At 45.9% G+C, this 17,703-nt stretch overlaps 1 protein-coding gene across 1 annotated transcript; it reads left to right on the forward strand.

Moving 5' to 3' along the window:
* The first annotated feature begins 876 nt into the window (after nucleotides 1-876).
* LOC136653596 (olfactory receptor 6M1-like) lies at nucleotides 877-16,896 on the forward strand. Its single transcript, XM_066630487.1, has 3 exons — nucleotides 877-944; nucleotides 1,146-1,252; nucleotides 15,926-16,896. Exons 1-3 carry the CDS (start codon nucleotides 877-879, stop codon nucleotides 16,894-16,896), a joined length of 1,146 nt encoding a protein of 381 aa, XP_066486584.1.
* Nucleotides 16,897-17,703: the final 807 nt, after the last annotated feature.

Consider the following 17,703-nt stretch of genomic DNA (forward strand, 5'->3'; position numbering starts at 1 on the left):
CTTTTTACTTGCCAACTTCTCCATGGCTGAGATTTGCTCCACAACCACCGAGGTACCAAAGATGCTGACCAATGGTTTCTCAGGCAAAACCACCATCTGCTTTGCTTGTTGCATGGCACAAGGTTTCATGGTCTTTGCCACAGCATGTGTTGAATTCATCACCCTTACACTCATGTCATTTGATCGCTATGTGGCCATTTGCAAACCTCTGCTGTATAAAACCATCATGACCAATGGACTCTGCCTTCATTTGGCTTTATTGGCTTGGGTTGGAGGGTTTTTGATCATCTTCTCTCAGTCAGTCGTAGTGTGGACTTACCCCTACTGCGGAGACAATGTCATTGATCACTTCTTCTGTGACGTTGGACCAGTTTTGAAATTAGCTTGTTCTGACACGACTTTGGTGGAGCTGATAGGTCTCATCTATGGTGCTGTTTTCATGTGGGGTTCATTTGGCTTTTCATTAATTTCCTATGTATGCATCATTGCCACCATAATTCAGATCCCTTCTGCTACTGGGAGAGCAAAAGCATTTTTCACCTGTGCCTCTCATCTCACTGTTGTAACCATCTTCTACCTGGTTCTTATGTTTATGTACTTGAGACCTTCAACTCAAGGTGACACCCAAGTCAACAAAGTGGTATCCCTTGTACGCACAAGCTTTTTGCCTACATTAAACCCTTTCATCTACACAATCAGAAACAAAGACTTCAAGGTAGCTGCGTGGAAAGCCATAAGAAGAAAGATATTTTTCTAGCTTTTTCCACTCTGCTCGGTCTCCACGAAAAGACATACTTACAGAAATTCACAATTTGGTGAACAATTGATGGGCAGCCCAATCCTGAGCTGCCCGTGGCATCCAGGTCCAGGGGTTCCATGGCAGGCTCCGCGGTAGCGCGGGAAGCTCCTCGGGAGAAGGGGACATTCTCAGGAGAAGGGGACGGGTAAAGGAAGCAGCCCCGCAATGGGGCTACTTACTTTAGTGGCAACCTTTTGGTCGCTGCTAAAGTAAAGGTGCTTGTGTAGGGCGAGCAGCCCTGCCTCAGTGCCTTGGATCCTGTGGAGCTCGGCTTCGTGGATCTGCCTCTCCCTCACCCCCAACATGCCTCCCCCATGCCCCCGGCTTTGCCTCCCCCACGCCCCAGGCCATGCCTCCACCTCCTATTCCGCAGCCCGGTGGTCCGAGAGATTGCCAAGACACGGAGCCCGGGAGCCCGCTGCATGCCAGCCCAGCTCTGGCGGGAGCCTGGTGGTAAGCCCCACAAACGTGCCTTACGGCGCAGAGCCATGCTGCTGACCACAGGATTGGGCTCCAAATCTACTTAAAAATCTTTCTGCATAATGGTTGATCATTGTCCTGATTATCAAAAGACCTGTGATTGAATTGTGATTGCTGCACTAAACCCAAGAAATGGTGGGCTTTTGACAATGTACAAAGCAGTCATACGTGGTGTCTGCCCACTTCAAAATAAGTCCATAGTTGTAGCTTATGCTATTCAGTATTTGAATGAACTGCATCATAGAAGAATGTTCATTAGAACTACACAGGCAAGGAATGTTCGCAGTATTTGTATCATTCAGGGTAATCCCTACTGGCCACTGAATTCCTAGAACCAAGGAGAGTTTTGTCCTTCTATGGGTGTCTTTTCTTGTCTCTTCCTAGTCACTTAGTTCACAGGAATTTATTCTGTTTCCAAATGTTTGACTGGTATCATGACTTACTTTTGCTTTTCACTCCATATATCTTTAAGCATCATCAACCTCTAGCTAGTGAACATTGTGGTCAGAAAGCACTCAGTGGGCACAAGGTGTCTCCACGTCTGAAGTCACAGCTATGAGGGTTCTCTTCACCACTCTGAGATCTTCATGTGCTCAGTAGCATACTCTGCTTTCATCTGTCCCCCTGAACTTACCTTTGATCTGAAAATGTTGCCCTTTTTGGGGGGGGAGGGGCAGGGGACTCAGCCACAATGATCAATCGATTCAGTTCTTCAGTATTACATAATAGGCAGCTCAGTCACAATTAAGAACCTCCTCCTCTCACACAGGTAGCTCAAAATGTACCTCTAGATCAGGGGTGCTCAAACTTTCAACTTTAGGGATGCTGGACCTTTAACAAGTGTATAGAAGAGAGAATTTCAGCAGGTGTAGCTTGTCATCTGTGGGATGACAAGTTGCACCTGCTGCAATTCTCTCTTCTATACACTTGTTAAAGGTCCAGCATCCCTAAAGTTGAAAGTTTGAGCACCCCTGCTCTAGATCATTGAATCATAGAGTTGGAAGGGATCTACAGGTCAGCTAATCCAACCCCTTGCCTGGAGCAGGAAATCCTTCTAGAGCATCTTCAACAGGTGCTTGTCGAGGCTCTGCCTGAAGGTCTCCAGTGAGGGAGAAGCCGCTATGTCCCTCAGCAATCTGTTGCACTACTGAACCATCCTTACCAACACAGGTTTCTCCCTTATCTCCAACTGGAATCTCTTTCCTTGCAGTTTGTACCCACAGGATCTAGTTCTACTCTTGGGCAGCCCAGTCCTGAGCTGCCTAGCACGCAGTGCTGCCAGGCTCCAAAATGGCTACCGCATCATCCTGAGCATGCAGGGCGGGCACCGCTGTCTCCTCGGGCGAAGGGGCTATTCATCCCCTTCACCAAATAAGGGAAGTAGCCCCACATTGGGGCTACTCAATTCTGCGGTGACTCTTTAGCCAGTGCAGAATCAAGGAGTTCTGTGTCAGACTGCATGGCCCTTCCTCTCCCACCATCGCTACTGTTGACAACACTGCTCATTCACATGTACATGCATGTCCTACACACGTCATGCACACAGCTCAAATTGCGGAATTAGCTGGGGAGAGTTCAAATTCACAGTGTGACAGTTTTGGGATTGTTGACATGGTTTGAGTGGTGCAATCTCAAAGTGCTTCAAAATTAAACTGTCAGAAGACAGGGGCTTTTCAAAGAAGATAAGTTTATTAAAGAAATATAGATAACCAGAAAAAGTCTGTTTATTTTCAATTACTCTTAAGAAATCACTTACAGTGCTTTAAAATGGTAAAAGAGATTCTTGCAAATAGCTGTGTTTGGACATTAGGAGTTAGTTAGAGAAGATAACCTTGGGGAGGGGGAGAGACAAACTATACACCTCCGATTTGCTCCCACTGCCTGGAATGTCTCCGAAGGGAAATGGGAGGGGCCCCTTGCAGGCTGTGCTGAGGCTCCCTGCAAAACTTTGTGCTTTGCACCCGCTCTAGCTATGCAACTGGCTGCAAGATTCCAGTTCCAGAGAAGAAAGACAGATCAAATGGAGCTCCTTGACAGGGTGCAGAATGGATGAGGCCTCAAGAAACACAGCACGAACCAGCTAGGTTTGGATTCGGCTTCCAGAGCTGGGGAAATTATCCTTTGCATAAAGGAAATAAAGCAATTCTGGCTAAACAAAGGAGTTTGGAGTTTCTTCTTTAGTTATGAGATTCCTGGGCTTGATTGACAGCCCAATCCTGATGGGCTTACTGCCCACACTCTGTGCTTACTGCCAGCCCTGGGTGTCCTATAGAGCACCTTGGCACTGGTGGTAACAGTGTGGGACTGGTGCTAAGGCCAGCACCAGCCTGCACTGAAGCTCAGTGCCATGAACACGATAGCGCTGTTGCAGTACCAGTACATGTTTGATGTAACAAACATCACCCCTGGGGTAGGGAAGGACCAAGGGAGACCCCCAAACCAGCCAGGACTCAACTCTCCTCCACCTACACCACCTTCCACAACCCCCAAGAGCAATGCTTATTTATTTTTGCTCACTCCAAGCCCCAGGTCCCATCATACATGTCCCTGGTCAATCACTGCACCCAATGTTTTATATGAAAGATTTTTATTAAAGCTTAAGGGAGCTTCAATTGCTCCAAAAAGACATAACTACATGCATCACAATAGCTTTAAAAACAAGAAAGATCTTACCTAAATAGAGGCTAAAACTACCATCTTACAGGTCTCAGTATTACTTCCAATATAAAAGCTGTTAGCACCCTTCCCCCTGCTCTCTCTTTTCAGGCATCCAAGCCCAGGTTTTATTCTTTAAGTTATTAATACCCTACACCTGGTTAACCAACACCCAGCCTAAACCATCTTAAAGGGAAAGGGACTTGCCCCACCCCATGACAAGCGCTAGCTAATTTGCGGCAGGGGAGGCAGGGAGGGGGTGGAAGAAGGGCGGAATACAGGGCAGGAAGAGGTAGAGATGGTGGCATATTCTGCGGCCAAATAATTAATCTCCTCCTGAACCAGGAAACCCAGCACAGGGTTCTGCACTTGCTCAGTAACGGGCACAGATCCAAGTAGACCCATTGGGGCCACCGTAGGTTGATACGGCTGTATCTGCACTGGAAGTTGGGTAGGACTGAGTCCTGAGAGTCTTCAGATAAATATGTATTGGATGCATCTCACATTGTTTCCCCAAGAAGCTTGCCATAGTAAATGTTCAGGCATCTCCCACAAGTCCCAATTAAGGCAGTGGTTTAGCACCGGAGCCCACTTTTTACAATGAGAATCTGTCAGGACCCACTGGAAGTGATGTCATGACTGGATATGACATCATCAAGCAGGAAATTTTTTTAATAATCCTTGGCTGCAATCCTATCCACGCTTACCCAGGAGTAAGTCCCATTGACTATCATTGTTGAAAGCACATACAAAGTAACCTGTTGAAAGGAGAGCTCCGTAACATTTCCCCAAATGCAGTCACAGACCATGGTGTAATCCAGTCTAATATATGAAAAATAAAATACTGAATGAATGGGGATCCCCCTGAAATTGGCTAGCAGCTCACCTAGTAGGTCCTGACCCACTGTATGAGAACTACTGAATTAAGGCATAATTACCAGCATGGCAAAACATGCACATGACCAAACAGGAATGTCCTGCATTACAACTCATAATCCAGTTTATCAAAAATAACTTCTACCAACAGCAGCCTGATGGGTTTTACATTGGTTGGTTTCTACTCCTCCAGAACAGTGCCAAATATACAAGCCATTCCAGTCCCTTTCCAGGAGCCTGTCTCGCCCAGTCACTGAAGCTGAACCCTGAGGCTAGACAGGAGAGGCAGAGGGACCACCCAGGTCTAGTGAAGTCCCCTGAAGACTCCACCACCTGAACTTTAGATTCAACATCTAGAAAGAAAGAGATGCTATAAAACAAGCATTCAGCCTATTTGAAAAGGAAGCTGGTCCTGTGTTTAATTATCACTCAGAAGAAAAGGCAAACGCCACAGACCTTTAACAAAATGTATCCCTTTGTGCACACGGTACGTGTGATGGTAGATGAACTGGAAGACTTATTTCCCGTATCTCCCCCTCCCCTTCGGAGCCATTCCAGGCTTACGCCTCCGTTTTACTCCCCCTGCCCGGAACATCTCTGAAGGGGAGGGGAGGCTGCTTACACACTGCGGTGAGGCTCTTGCTACGCCACTGATGATATCTTTTAATATAGAGAGGTTGGCACACAGGAAACCTTACCAGTGTGGAAATCTCTGTAAGGTTTAGCAGAGATGGAGTTGGGCAAGGGCCAGTTGGGTGAGAAGATGGGCATAAGGACAATCCAGAATGTTCTGGTTTGTCCTCATTCAAGATCTGAATCATAGGGAGAAGCAACAAAGAGCAACACAAGTTGTGATATACCACCAGCTTCTTTGTCTGCAACATCGCTGTCCCAGGGGACCAAGGCATCCAGGGTCTCCTAGGTAATGGGGAAAGCAGTTGACACAGCTCCCAAGCCTATGTGCCTGGACCCCACCTACTTACCTCCTTAAGTATCAGTGGCTTCACACATCCCTCACAACGGGCCTGGTGCACTAGACCAGGGGTCTCTAAACTTTTCAGCCAAAGGGCCACATAAAATAATCTGGCACAGTGTTGAGGGTCGTAAAAAAATTAAATATAAATTTCAAATAATTACATTAGAGATGGAACTTAGAGCAATGAATGAATGAATGAATGAATGAATGAATGGGCTCAAATGTCCAGGACTTCTCCAAGCACAAACACAGCCCAAGAAATAAAGCACACACTTAAATGGACCCCCATTCCCCCACCCCACAAGCACAACTCTGGTTGTGTTTGAACAACTGGGCCAGAGGCTTTCAGGGGATCCGAGACTGGCCGCGGGCCGGATAGAGGCTGGCCCCAGGCCACATCTGGCTCTGGGCCAGGGTTTGGAGACCCTGCACTAGACTATAATTCACAGATGATCACACAATACATTTGCTCAACTTGTTAAGGTGCCACAAGGCTGTCTGTTGATTTTTGCAGTAGTATCTTGAGTTATTTTTGTTGCTTGAAGAGTTTAATCTTCTGCTCTAAAAATAGCCTTAATATTAATTGGTTTTCTTAATTGGTATGGGGAAGCCTGTGAAGCATTCAAATGCCTTTTCCTCTTGGGAAGTCCATGAGATGTTATGAAAGAGGCCATAGCAAAACATTAAGGTTGTATCACCTCAAGGAGCAGAATTGCTGTCTTGGTCCTTTGAGAATGAATACGTGCAAACTCTTCTAAGAAGGTAAGAGGAAACTTACATTTCTCAGCTCTAAATGCCTTCAGCCTCATTCTCAGATGGTAAACCTGTGGCTGAACAACTTCAATCTCTATTTGGGGTTTCCCGTTAATGAATTCCATTTTAAAAAACCTTCTTCCAAGAATGGTTGGCTCCACTGTTAGCAAGTAGGCATCTGGAAATTCTCTCCAAATCTCTATTGCTCTCCTCCATACATTGATGGTATGTGTTGGTGACATGGTGTGGATGTTTTTGTTTTTTTCCTTGTATCTCTCAAAAGCTCTGAGCACTATGTATTCCTAACATTGCCTGGTGTGGAGGTGACCAAAAGAGGTTCTCTTATACAATGGAATGAACTCAAAGTAATGAATGCAAGGGAATGAACTCACTGGTGTCCTGTGTCCACCTACAGTCTCTGAAGTTCAGTCCTTCCCTCCCTCCCCCCACCAACATAGCAAATTTGTGTTTAGTTGTATGAACTTGTATTTTTGTCTGGACTCCATGGAACTCCTTTTATATTTTATTTTCAGGTTCCCTAAATGCAAAAGAGTTTTGTATTTTGTTCTTATGTTTAAATAAAATGACAAAAATATAATTTTTAGGTATCAGAAGAATAAAAGTCTGATTATATTTCTTGAGGGTGTCCCAAACTTTCCCCTTCTGTTACTTACAAACACAAGAGTCAAGAAGATGGTGTCCCTTACACACATTCTTTTTATTGACAAAATCCAAACCAATTATGCCCTATATAGGACAGAGATATCTGCTCTTGAAATAACCTTGCTCCTTCATTACCCAGGAAATGATGTTTCTGCTTTAATATATATTTTAATTTTGTTTCAGGAAAGAGGGATATGGCTAATGTAACATTTGTCACGGAGTTTATTCTTCTGGGATTTCCTGAACTACGCAAACTGGGGATGGCATTTTATACCATCCTTCTCTTGCTGTATCTTCTATCAGTTATAGGGCACAGCTTAATAATCGTTGTTGTCATTGTGGAACCCAAGCTCCATACCCCAATGTACTTTTTACTTGCCAACTTCTCCATGGCTGAGATTTGCTCCACAACCACTGAGGTACCAAAGATGCTGACCAATGGTTTCTCAGGCAAAACCACCATCTGCTTTGCTTGTTGCATGGCACAAGGTTTCATGGTCTTTGCCACAGCATGTGTTGAATTCATCACCCTTACACTCATGTCATTTGATCGCTATGTGGCCATTTGCAAACCTCTGCTGTATAAAACCATCATGACCAATGGACTCTGCCTTCATTTGGCTTTATTGGCTTGGGTTGGAGGGTTTTTGATCATCTTCTCTCAGTCAGTCGTAGTGTGGACTTACCCCTACTGCGGAGACAATGTCATTGATCACTTCTTCTGTGACGTTGGACCAGTTTTGAAATTAGCTTGTTCTGACACGACTTTGGTGGAGCTGATAGGTCTCATCTATGGTGCTGTTTTCATGTGGGGTTCATTTGGCTTTTCATTAATTTCCTATGTATGCATCATTGCCACCATAATTCAGATCCCTTCTGCTACTGGGAGATCAAAAGCATTTTTCACCTGTGCCTCTCATCTCACTGTTGTAACCATCTTCTACCTGGTTGCTATGTTTATGTACTTGAGACCTTCAACTCAAGGTGACACCCAAGTCAACAAAGTGGTATCCCTTATATGCACAAGTTTCTTGCCTACATTAAACCCCTTCGTCTACACAATCAGAAACAAAGACTTCAAGGTAGCTGCGTGGAAAGCCATAAGAAGAAAGATATTTTTCTAGCTTTTTCCGCTCTGCTCGGTCTCTACGAAAAGACATTCTTACACAAATTCACAGTTTGGTGAACAACTGACCAAATCTACTTAAAGCTCTTTCTACATAATAGTTGATCATTATCCTGATTATCAAAAGACCTGTGATTGAATCTTGATTGCTGCATTAAACCCAAGAAATTGTGGGCTTGTGAGGATGTACAAGACATTCATATGTTGTGCCCACACACTTGGTGAGGTTTTACCTACACCTGTGCACAGAGGATCAATAACTTGATAAACAGAGGTGTGGTAAAATTTATTTATTTTGTAAGTCTATACTTACCAAGTTCAATTACAATTTTGTCAATGTTTTTTTTTTTTAAATCCATTCTATTCTTTGAGTTATATTTGTAGTTAGTTTATGCTGTTCAATGAACTATTGCAATTCTTCTTAGCAGAATATTCGTAAGAACTGCACAGACTCAGTCCTTCAATAATTCAGAGTAGGTGGCTCAGTCTCAACTGAGACCCTCCCCCTCTATAGAGATAGCACAAAATGCACCTCTAGATTTCATCTTGAACCCACCTTCATCAACTAGTTAAACTGCTTGGATTAGAAACATATTGCCCTATTAAGAGCCTAATCCAGACACTGACATGGCCCAGCCAGGCCCTTGCGCTGGCCCAGGAGTCTTGTAAACATGCCATAAAGCATATTCATGGTTACTTGAGAGGCAACTGTGATGGTGCAAGGATGTGCACCTGCCTGCTGGCATTGAATTCAGGCCAAGATGGGGAAGGTTTCTGCCGGCTGATGCAGTCCAGCATGGGATGGGAGAGGGTGATGGGAGAATGTAATGGGCATTTTTGTGCTGGAAGATGACCAACTGAGAAGCAGATCAGGCCCGGAATGGAGTGGAATCAGTTGTGGCAGCTCACTCCAAATCCTAACCCCCTTTCAGCTACTGGCCCATCCAGCATTAGATGGGCTGCTCAAATTTGTGCCAGCGATTTTTGCATCATTTGCACCTAACAATAACCTCATCCTCTACAAGCTCATTCTGGTATCACAACCGTGTTTGGGAGAAAGAAGCCATTCCTTTTCTACGACCGCTCTAGCTATCTCTCAATCTTTGTACGTCTGATGATTTCTTGCTCGAGATTCATCAGATAGATGTCTGTTGGACGCCTCTCACATCGTTTTCCCAAGATGCTGCTTGCCATAGTTAATGTTCAGGCATCTCCCATAAATCCTAATTAAGGCAACATTGTCAGCATGGCAAAACACACAATGCTCCAAAGAGGAATATCTTGCATTACAAAATCATAATCCAGTTCATCAAGAAATGATATATTTTCTCCCAACCACAACCTAATGTTTTTGTCTGTTTGTTTTCCAACAATATTACATTGGCCAGCCTCTAGTCCGCTAGACTAGTGTTGGGATTTGGAATAAAGTATATATTTTTATTTAAAAAACAGAAATTCCACATGTGAGTTCCTGAAGAACTCTCTGGCAGAAGATGCTTGGTGGGATTGGATCTCCAGTCAAGTGGCACTGAACTCGCCCAGTGCCACTGGGTGCTTACGGGCTGGTTCAGAGGGACACTGAACTCATGTGGTCTTGCCTGACCCCACATTATGTAGTCCCATTGGCCTGGATTTGGAGGACACAGGGATGAAATGAAGGAGAAACGTCTCATGAGTCAACCTAAAGCTGATCAGTTGGAACTGCTGTGCTTGTTCTCTTACAGGTTACAAGGGAAGTTCTAAGATGTTTTTCCTGAATACTTTATATACCAGTATATTACTTTTATGTGCATTAAATAAGAACAGACAAGTCTTAGGTTGGTTATCTCAGCATGCCTCAGATCAAATCTTCTGCAGCAAAATAAACATCCTCCACCTTCCTGTTAAAACCCACAGCAATCCCCAAAAGACCAGTGGTGAACCACCAGCGCTCAGAATTCGGCTCCAGAATTATTGTGCAAAGAAAAGCCCATCCTGAGTTACTGTGTGTCTTGAGCAGTAGTAGACAGCTGTGTCTGCAGTTGTGAGAGCATCTATTCTCAGTTTTCCTGTGGAACCGCTGGTGGAGGGGGTCACACGTCCTCTGAATTCATTCGCAATATCTGTAGTGTACCCTGTTCTGAAGCCTGCTATGTAGATTAGTCTTTGCCCTGTGGCTTGACGGACCCAGATCATGTGGTGGTCATTGATATTGTACCCAGATACCACACAGTCCAGGGTAATAGAGCTCCCAGGTGTTGCCACGGCTGTACTTGGTTGTGTGAAAGTGATGGATCCAGAAGAACCTAGTTTTAAAAAAAGCACAAGATAAGAGCACTGAAAACAGGGATTCACAGCAGAAATATCTCAGAGAGATCCCACAGTTTCTGAATTAACCATTCACTGATTTTGCCTGCCACAAAGGTGCCCCACAAAGGCTGGCTTTATCAGTGACCCACAGCTGATTCTGCAACATGGCCTGCATTTGGACCAAGATGCCATCTGTTGTTGAGAGGAACATCCAAATTTAGACATCTTAAGCTGGAATCCTCATTTCACAGAGAAGTTCTCGTTTGCAGAAGCATATAGTGAATTTCATTTCAAACTCAGAGTCTAAGTTCAGCTTCCTGAGATGAATGATGGGCAAATATGCTAAAACCCAGAGTTTGGTGAACAACATTCAGCGTTCTAATGGCACTTCCTCTGTTTCTGCGGAGATGGGATTTTACCTGCCCTATTTCCAGTCAGTTAACTCAAAGAATGCACTTGTATTACTCACCTGAGAAGAAGAGCCAGGGAAAAAGGCACATATAGATGAGCAACCCCATAATAGCAAATGATCCTTGTTTTGATTTCAGAGCGCTGGTAGAGGGTTTTCCTGCCAGTATGAGTCATGGACTCTTATATCATCCAGGGCAAGCATGTTAGTTTGCATTTCAAAACTGCTCCTCTCCCACAATTTGTTTTCTGCTACTTCCTTTTGACATCTACAGAGAGTATTAAAAAAAAGATGGTTTATGAGTTTTATTACTGGGATAGAACATGATATATTTAACAGTGCACTAGCAGAGAGAAGATGCTACGAAAATGCATACATCTGTCTTTTCTACCACGGCATAGTTCATTTTCCCTACCAATGATAATTAAAATAAAAGAATTTATTTTCATTCTAGACTAAAATGTATCATAAAAAGTTCAGAAATTGGGGAGGGCCAATGAATCTGGAGGAAATGTCCATCATGGGTTACAGTTTATGATAGGTCTGTGCAAGCTCCTGATTTTAGAAGTGGGCCAGCTCAGAATGCCAGATGCAGGGGAGGGCACCAGGATGCAGGTTGTCTTGCTGTCTTGTGTGCTCCTTGAAGCATTTGGTGAGCCACTGTGAAGTTGGACTACATGGGCCTTTGGTCTGATCCAGCAGGGCTCTTCTTACGTTCTTAATGTGGTTGGGGATGTCACAACCAATATCCAGAAACGTGACACTTCTGTTTGTATGTTCCACACAGAGGTTGCAATAACAAGAAACCTTCTGTAGAGGGAATGTTTCTGCCACATTTGGAATCTCTAGATATCCCAGCAGCCCCAGGCAGGTGGCCCAAGATGGGAAAGCAAAATGGTTGGCAACCTTCAGTCTCGAAAGACTGAAGCCTACAGTCTTACAGTGTAAGCCTACAGCACCCGTTATTCCCAGGCGGTCTCCCATCCAAGTACTAACCAGGCCTGACCCTGCTTAGCTTCTAAGATCAGACAAGATTGGGCATGTGCAGGGTCACAGTGTGAGTGGGAGTCAACCTGTTCGTAGTGACACACTTGCCTCTGTCCAGTCTTGTGGGCTGATCAACGTGGAGATGGAGGGCCCGATCCTGAGCCATGTCTGCCAGCTTACTGCAGGTGTGCACTGTCACAAATGTGCCATAAGCATGTTGCGAGCCTTACCACGAGCCCATCGCCAGAGCTGGCCCAGCGCAAGCCTGCTCTGGGCCAGCTCTGGGCCTGCATTTCACCACCTGGTGTTTGCCCACTCCGCTGGGCAGTAGGGAGGTGAGTGAGGGCGAGGCAGGGGGTGGTGTTCCCGGATGGGGGAGAAGGGCGAGGGTGGGGAGGAAGCATAGCGGGGAGAGGGGGCCGGGCGGGAGGGGGCCACGACCAGCGGAGCTCAGCTTTACCGAATTCTGAGCCCCGTGGGAGGCATCTGGAACCACTGCAGAATCGAGTAGCCCCATTGTTGGGCTACTTGCCTTACCTGGGGGAAGGGGATGAAAGTCCCTTTCTCCTGAGGACCCAGTGGAAGCAGCTGTTGCTGCAGCGGCCCTGCACTCCAGGCAGCTCAAGATTGCGCTGCCCATGACAGTGATCTTTAGATGGGGAATCCTTTCGTGCTTCCCTTGTTGGGGATAAATCATACCTGCTGGGATTTCGGCTTGAAAGCCTTTAGAGGATTTGACCTCTGCAGAGATGGAGGACCCATTGGTCCAACCCAGAAGCTGATGAATCTGAAAGGTACTGACAGCCCTTTGAGAGTTTTCTATTGACATGGCTGACGAAGAAGCTTTATTCTGTTTGTTTCCGCACTGTCCAATGAACACTCGAGACAACAGATATGGGAGAAAGGGCAACTTTATTTCATGTTACCAAGAGAAGCAGAGGCTGAGACCTGCAGCATCCGAGGCAGCAAAAGCCCCTGTGGTGCGGGGAGGGACCTCTGGGTGGTACCAGAAACCTCTGCCCCCAGGTGGGCATGCACCCGACTCCGAGTCGCGCCCCGCTGCTGGGACGGCGCGTCTCATCCATGTCTATCCCTTAAGGGGAAGGCAGCCGGACCACAGACTGCGCCACCTCGAGCCGCTGAGCCTCTGAGGTGTGCCCCGCGGTCCCGTCCAGGGCCCCGTCTACTTCCTCGTGCCGCCAAGCCCCTGAGGACTGAAATAGGGTTCTGCCCTGCCTATGCCGCCTGAAGGTGCATGCCAAAGTCCCATTCACGCCTCCTAACCCGCACCACCTGCCCTCTTAAAGTGACCAATGGCAGCTTGCAAACAGGGGGGGTGTAACCCCCAGGCCCATAACAGTCTGGGGTAGGCGAAAAAACTGCCTGCCCTTTGGCCAATCTTGGCAGGCAGCAAAAAATTCCTACCCGGCCCCAAACGGCGACCAGTTAAACTCAGACTGCCTCTAGGGCGGGCGGGCGGGTATTCCCACGGTGCCCATGTGCACAAGGAGGAAGAGGGCTGGGTCTCGTCCCCTTTTAAAGGTCTGCCGTGGCTGCCAGACACCGCCCCCTTCACCTCCCCCTTGGGGAGGGACTGGACTCTCGTGTCCCGGCCAGGCCAAACAAACTCCGACCACCTCTTTAATGGGGTGCTCGGGATTATGGATGGTGATGTTCCAACACTGAAGTGACAGAAGGACTTGTGGGTGAACAAGCCAAGCCAAGGAAGTCATGGAAATGTGGAAGAGAAATCAGTGAATATTGATATGAAATAATCAGATCACTGCTGGTAGAGCTCTAGAGTTTTTGGCGTGTGAACTATTCGTAAAATCACGTAATTCGTAAAATTTTACTATTCGTAAAATCACGAAAAGAGAGCTGCTCTCCATGGTCTTGTAGTTGGACAGCGGGGCAAAAACACCCTTCAATACCTTGGGATTCCAACTTCAATCTGTATTTCCTGTGAGACATATATCTCATTAATCCATTTATATTCCCTGTTGACAAACTTGGGTGCACAGTTGCAGCAAAAACACAGTGCGGATGGTGACTTTGATGAGACATTATAGTTCAGCAAACAAAAGATTCTATGGCAGAGGAATCTTCCATTGTAATTACAAGAGCAGTTGATTGGTTGTATCTCTTCTGAATGGTCCCTCTATGATCATCAGTGTTAAACCTCTATCTGGCTGGATCTCTTTCGGACAGCAGAATTCATTTTACCAGGACGACAGCAGAATATCTCTTAAGGTATGTGATGGAAAAGAGACAAACATGGACCTCTATATAAAAGAGAATATGGCTGCAATCCTGTCCATACTTACTTGGGAATAAATTCCATTGGATTCAGTGGGAACTTCTTCAGAGTAGACATGCACAAGATTGCACTGTGAGTTGGCGTTCTTGAAATCATGGTGAAAACTTAAATTATCATAAGAGTTTATAAGCTTATAAGTTTATAAGCTATTATAAGAGTTTAGACTCTTTCTCTCCACAAAACAGTTTTCAAAGAGGTTCATCAAGCAAAAGAGGCCTCGTGTTTTTTTTCAATCCCACCCTTCCTTAAAGGAACTCTGCACTGCTTATTTGGGAATAGCAAATTTTAGTCATAATGCGTAAATGTGATTTTGATGGAAACTGTGTGTTAAGCAGTACTCACTGTTTCAAGACAGCAGGGACTTTGTTCAGACTCGCAGAAAGGGATGAAACAAGGTGGGGATGGGGCAGAACTGGGCAGGAGATTTGTGGGAGGAGGTGGGTCCACTGGTGAAGGTATGCGCTGGATCCTATCCCCTTTGAGGGCATTCTCCCTACCCACTTTCTCTCCACAGACTTGCAAAAGCTACAGAGCTGATGCAGTTCTGAGAAGATTCATTGTGGGGGGGGGATTATGGAGGTGTAAGGGTATTTAAATCCCCTTTCCCCTCCAAAGCCTCCCAATCCCCCTGCCCACTGGATTCAGCACACCCATTTTTGACCCATTCATGACTGCACCAGCGGGAGAGGGGGGGAAGGATAGGATCGGGCCCCGGGTGGTGTATCTCATAGATTTCAACCAATTTCAATCTACCTACGTGGCAAATAGCCTTTCCATATGAAATGCAATCCATGATCAACTCTTTTGGTCCACAATTCTAAGCATACTTTCCTAGGTGTAAACCCATACAGCACAATAGGACTTAATTCTGAGTAAATATGCACTGGATTGGCAGCCCAATCTACTGGTGGAAGTAGTCTTCCACCAGTGCGACCTCTCATTTGGCTACTGTAAATGTCAGTCAGGCAACATGCAAAATAGCAGGCTACCAGAGCGCCAGCAGAAAGGTCAGAGCCTGCCAGAGGAGCTTGCTGGACCCCCTGAGGCAGGGGTCTGGCATGGGGAGTCAGGAAGGGGTGGGAGAGAATGGAACGGTGGCAGAAAGAGGTTTTTGCACAGTCGTCAATGAGAAACCAATAAAACTGAATTGACGTGAGAGTATTACTCATGAATTCCGAGAACATAAGAACAGCCCCACTGGATCAGGCCATAGGCCCATCTAGTCCAGCTTCCTGTATCTCACAGCGGCCCCCCAAATGCCCCAGGGAGCACACCAGACAACAAGAAGACCTGCAAGGCCTCCTGGGAATTGTAGTTTAAGAACATATGAACAGCCCCACTGGATCAGGCCATAGGCCCATCTAGTCCAGCTTTCTGTGTCTCACAGCGGCCCACCAAATGCCCCAGGGAGCACACCAGATATCAAGAGACCTCATTCTGGTGCCCTGCCTTGCATCTGGCACAGCCCATTTCTAAGTCCATGTACTAACTCATGGACTAACTTCATGAAGTACTAACTTCAACTCTGCTACAGATTTATCTCTGGAAGTAGGCCAGCTGCCTCTGAACCAACCCAGCATTCTTTATCCCGACAGATAATATTTGTGAAGGTGCCATGAGATTTGAGAACTACACAACAGTAAAAGAATTCATCCTCGTAGGTTTTCCCGGGATCGGGAAGATGAAGGTTTTTGTCTTTCTAACCCTACTGCTGACCTACATGGTGACATTACTTGGGAACTTCATGATCATATTTTTAGTGTGGAGGGATTACCGTCTTCACACCCCCATGTACTGGCTCCTGTGCAATCTCTCCTTCTCGGGACTCTGCTTCACCTCTACAATTGTTCCTCAAATGATGAGGAACATTATCACAGAGATCAAAGTCATTTCCTTCTTGGGCTGCATGGCCCAGATTTATTTCTACTTCTTCTTGGGAACTTGTGATTACATTCTCGTCGCTGTGATGGCCTTTGACCGATACGTGGCCATCTGTAACCCATTGCGCTACTCCGTCATCATGAGCGGTGGCTTCACATTCCAGCTTGCTCTGGGGACTTGGCTTGGAGCTTTTTGTTCTGTCCTCCCATCAACAATTATTGTCTTTCAACTCCCATTCTGTGGCCCAAATGTAATTAATCACTACTTTTGCGACATCATACCGGTGCTGAATGTAGCTTGTAAAGACACCGCTGTTCTTGAAAGGCTGAGCTACACGTCCACTGCCATTATAGTCTTGAGTTCCCTTCTGTTAACTTCAGTGTCCTACTTGTACATCATCAACACCATATTGCGTATTCCATCCGTCACTGGCCGTCAAAAGGCCTTTTCCACCTGCCTGGCTCATATCACGCTGGCTTCTGTCTTTTACGGATGCTCCATTTTCATGTATCTCCTCCCCGAGAACATCCATTCGTCGGGGTTCTACAAAGCAGTCGCCCTTCTTCACACTGTGGTGACCCCGCTGCTTAATCCCTTCATATATACACTTCGAAATGAGAAAGTGAAGGAGGTCTTGAGAGATACTTTGAAACATACCACCATTCTTGCCAAAGCAAGGCCATAAAAATATGCTTGTCATCAACATAACTGTTAGAACATAAGAAGAGTCCCGCTGGATCAGGCCAAAGGCCCATCTAGTCCAGCTTCCTGGATCTCACCGTGGCCCACCAGATGCCTCTGGGAGCACACAAGACACAACCTGCATCCTCTGGTACCCTGCATGTGGCACTCTGAAGTAGCCTACCGCTAAAACCAGGAGCTTACATATACCTATTATGACTTGTAAACTGTGATGGACTTTTCCTCCAGATATTGGTCCAATCCCCTCTTATACACATCTAGGCAAGATGCCATCATTACGTCCTGTGGCAAGGAGTTCCACAGACAAGCAGAAGTCTCAAGGCATTGAAAAGAGACTGGTTTAGACTGGAACCATAGCTGTGTGCCAGCTATGTTATATGCACTTTCACATGTGTACATCTGTGCATCCTTTGTGAAAAAGCTAGTTGCAGGTTTCAGGGGGGGTTAGCCAGACTAGTCCAGACTAGACTAGACTAGTAAAAACAATGAACAGTGTTAAATCCTTTCATGTCTGCTTCATCAGATGGACCACAGAAAATTGCAAGACGCTATTTTCTTCTACTTGACAATCTGTCTGGAAAACGTTCTAGAACTTTGGTTTCGTTTGAATAAATTTCATGTGAGAATCAACTTAATGGATGAGTTTTTCTTTGCGGTAAGGTTCCGGAAAATGGAATTGGTTAATGCCTGCAATGTTTATATTGGAATTTGTTTATCTAGTATGTGATGTTGTGAGAGGGCCCAATCCGCTGGTGCTGAGTGTCGCAAACATGCCTGTATGGCACACCCG

This window comes from Tiliqua scincoides, chromosome 5 (genome assembly GCF_035046505.1).
Source record: "Tiliqua scincoides isolate rTilSci1 chromosome 5, rTilSci1.hap2, whole genome shotgun sequence".
NCBI classification, from domain to species: Eukaryota; Metazoa; Chordata; class Lepidosauria; order Squamata; family Scincidae; genus Tiliqua; species Tiliqua scincoides.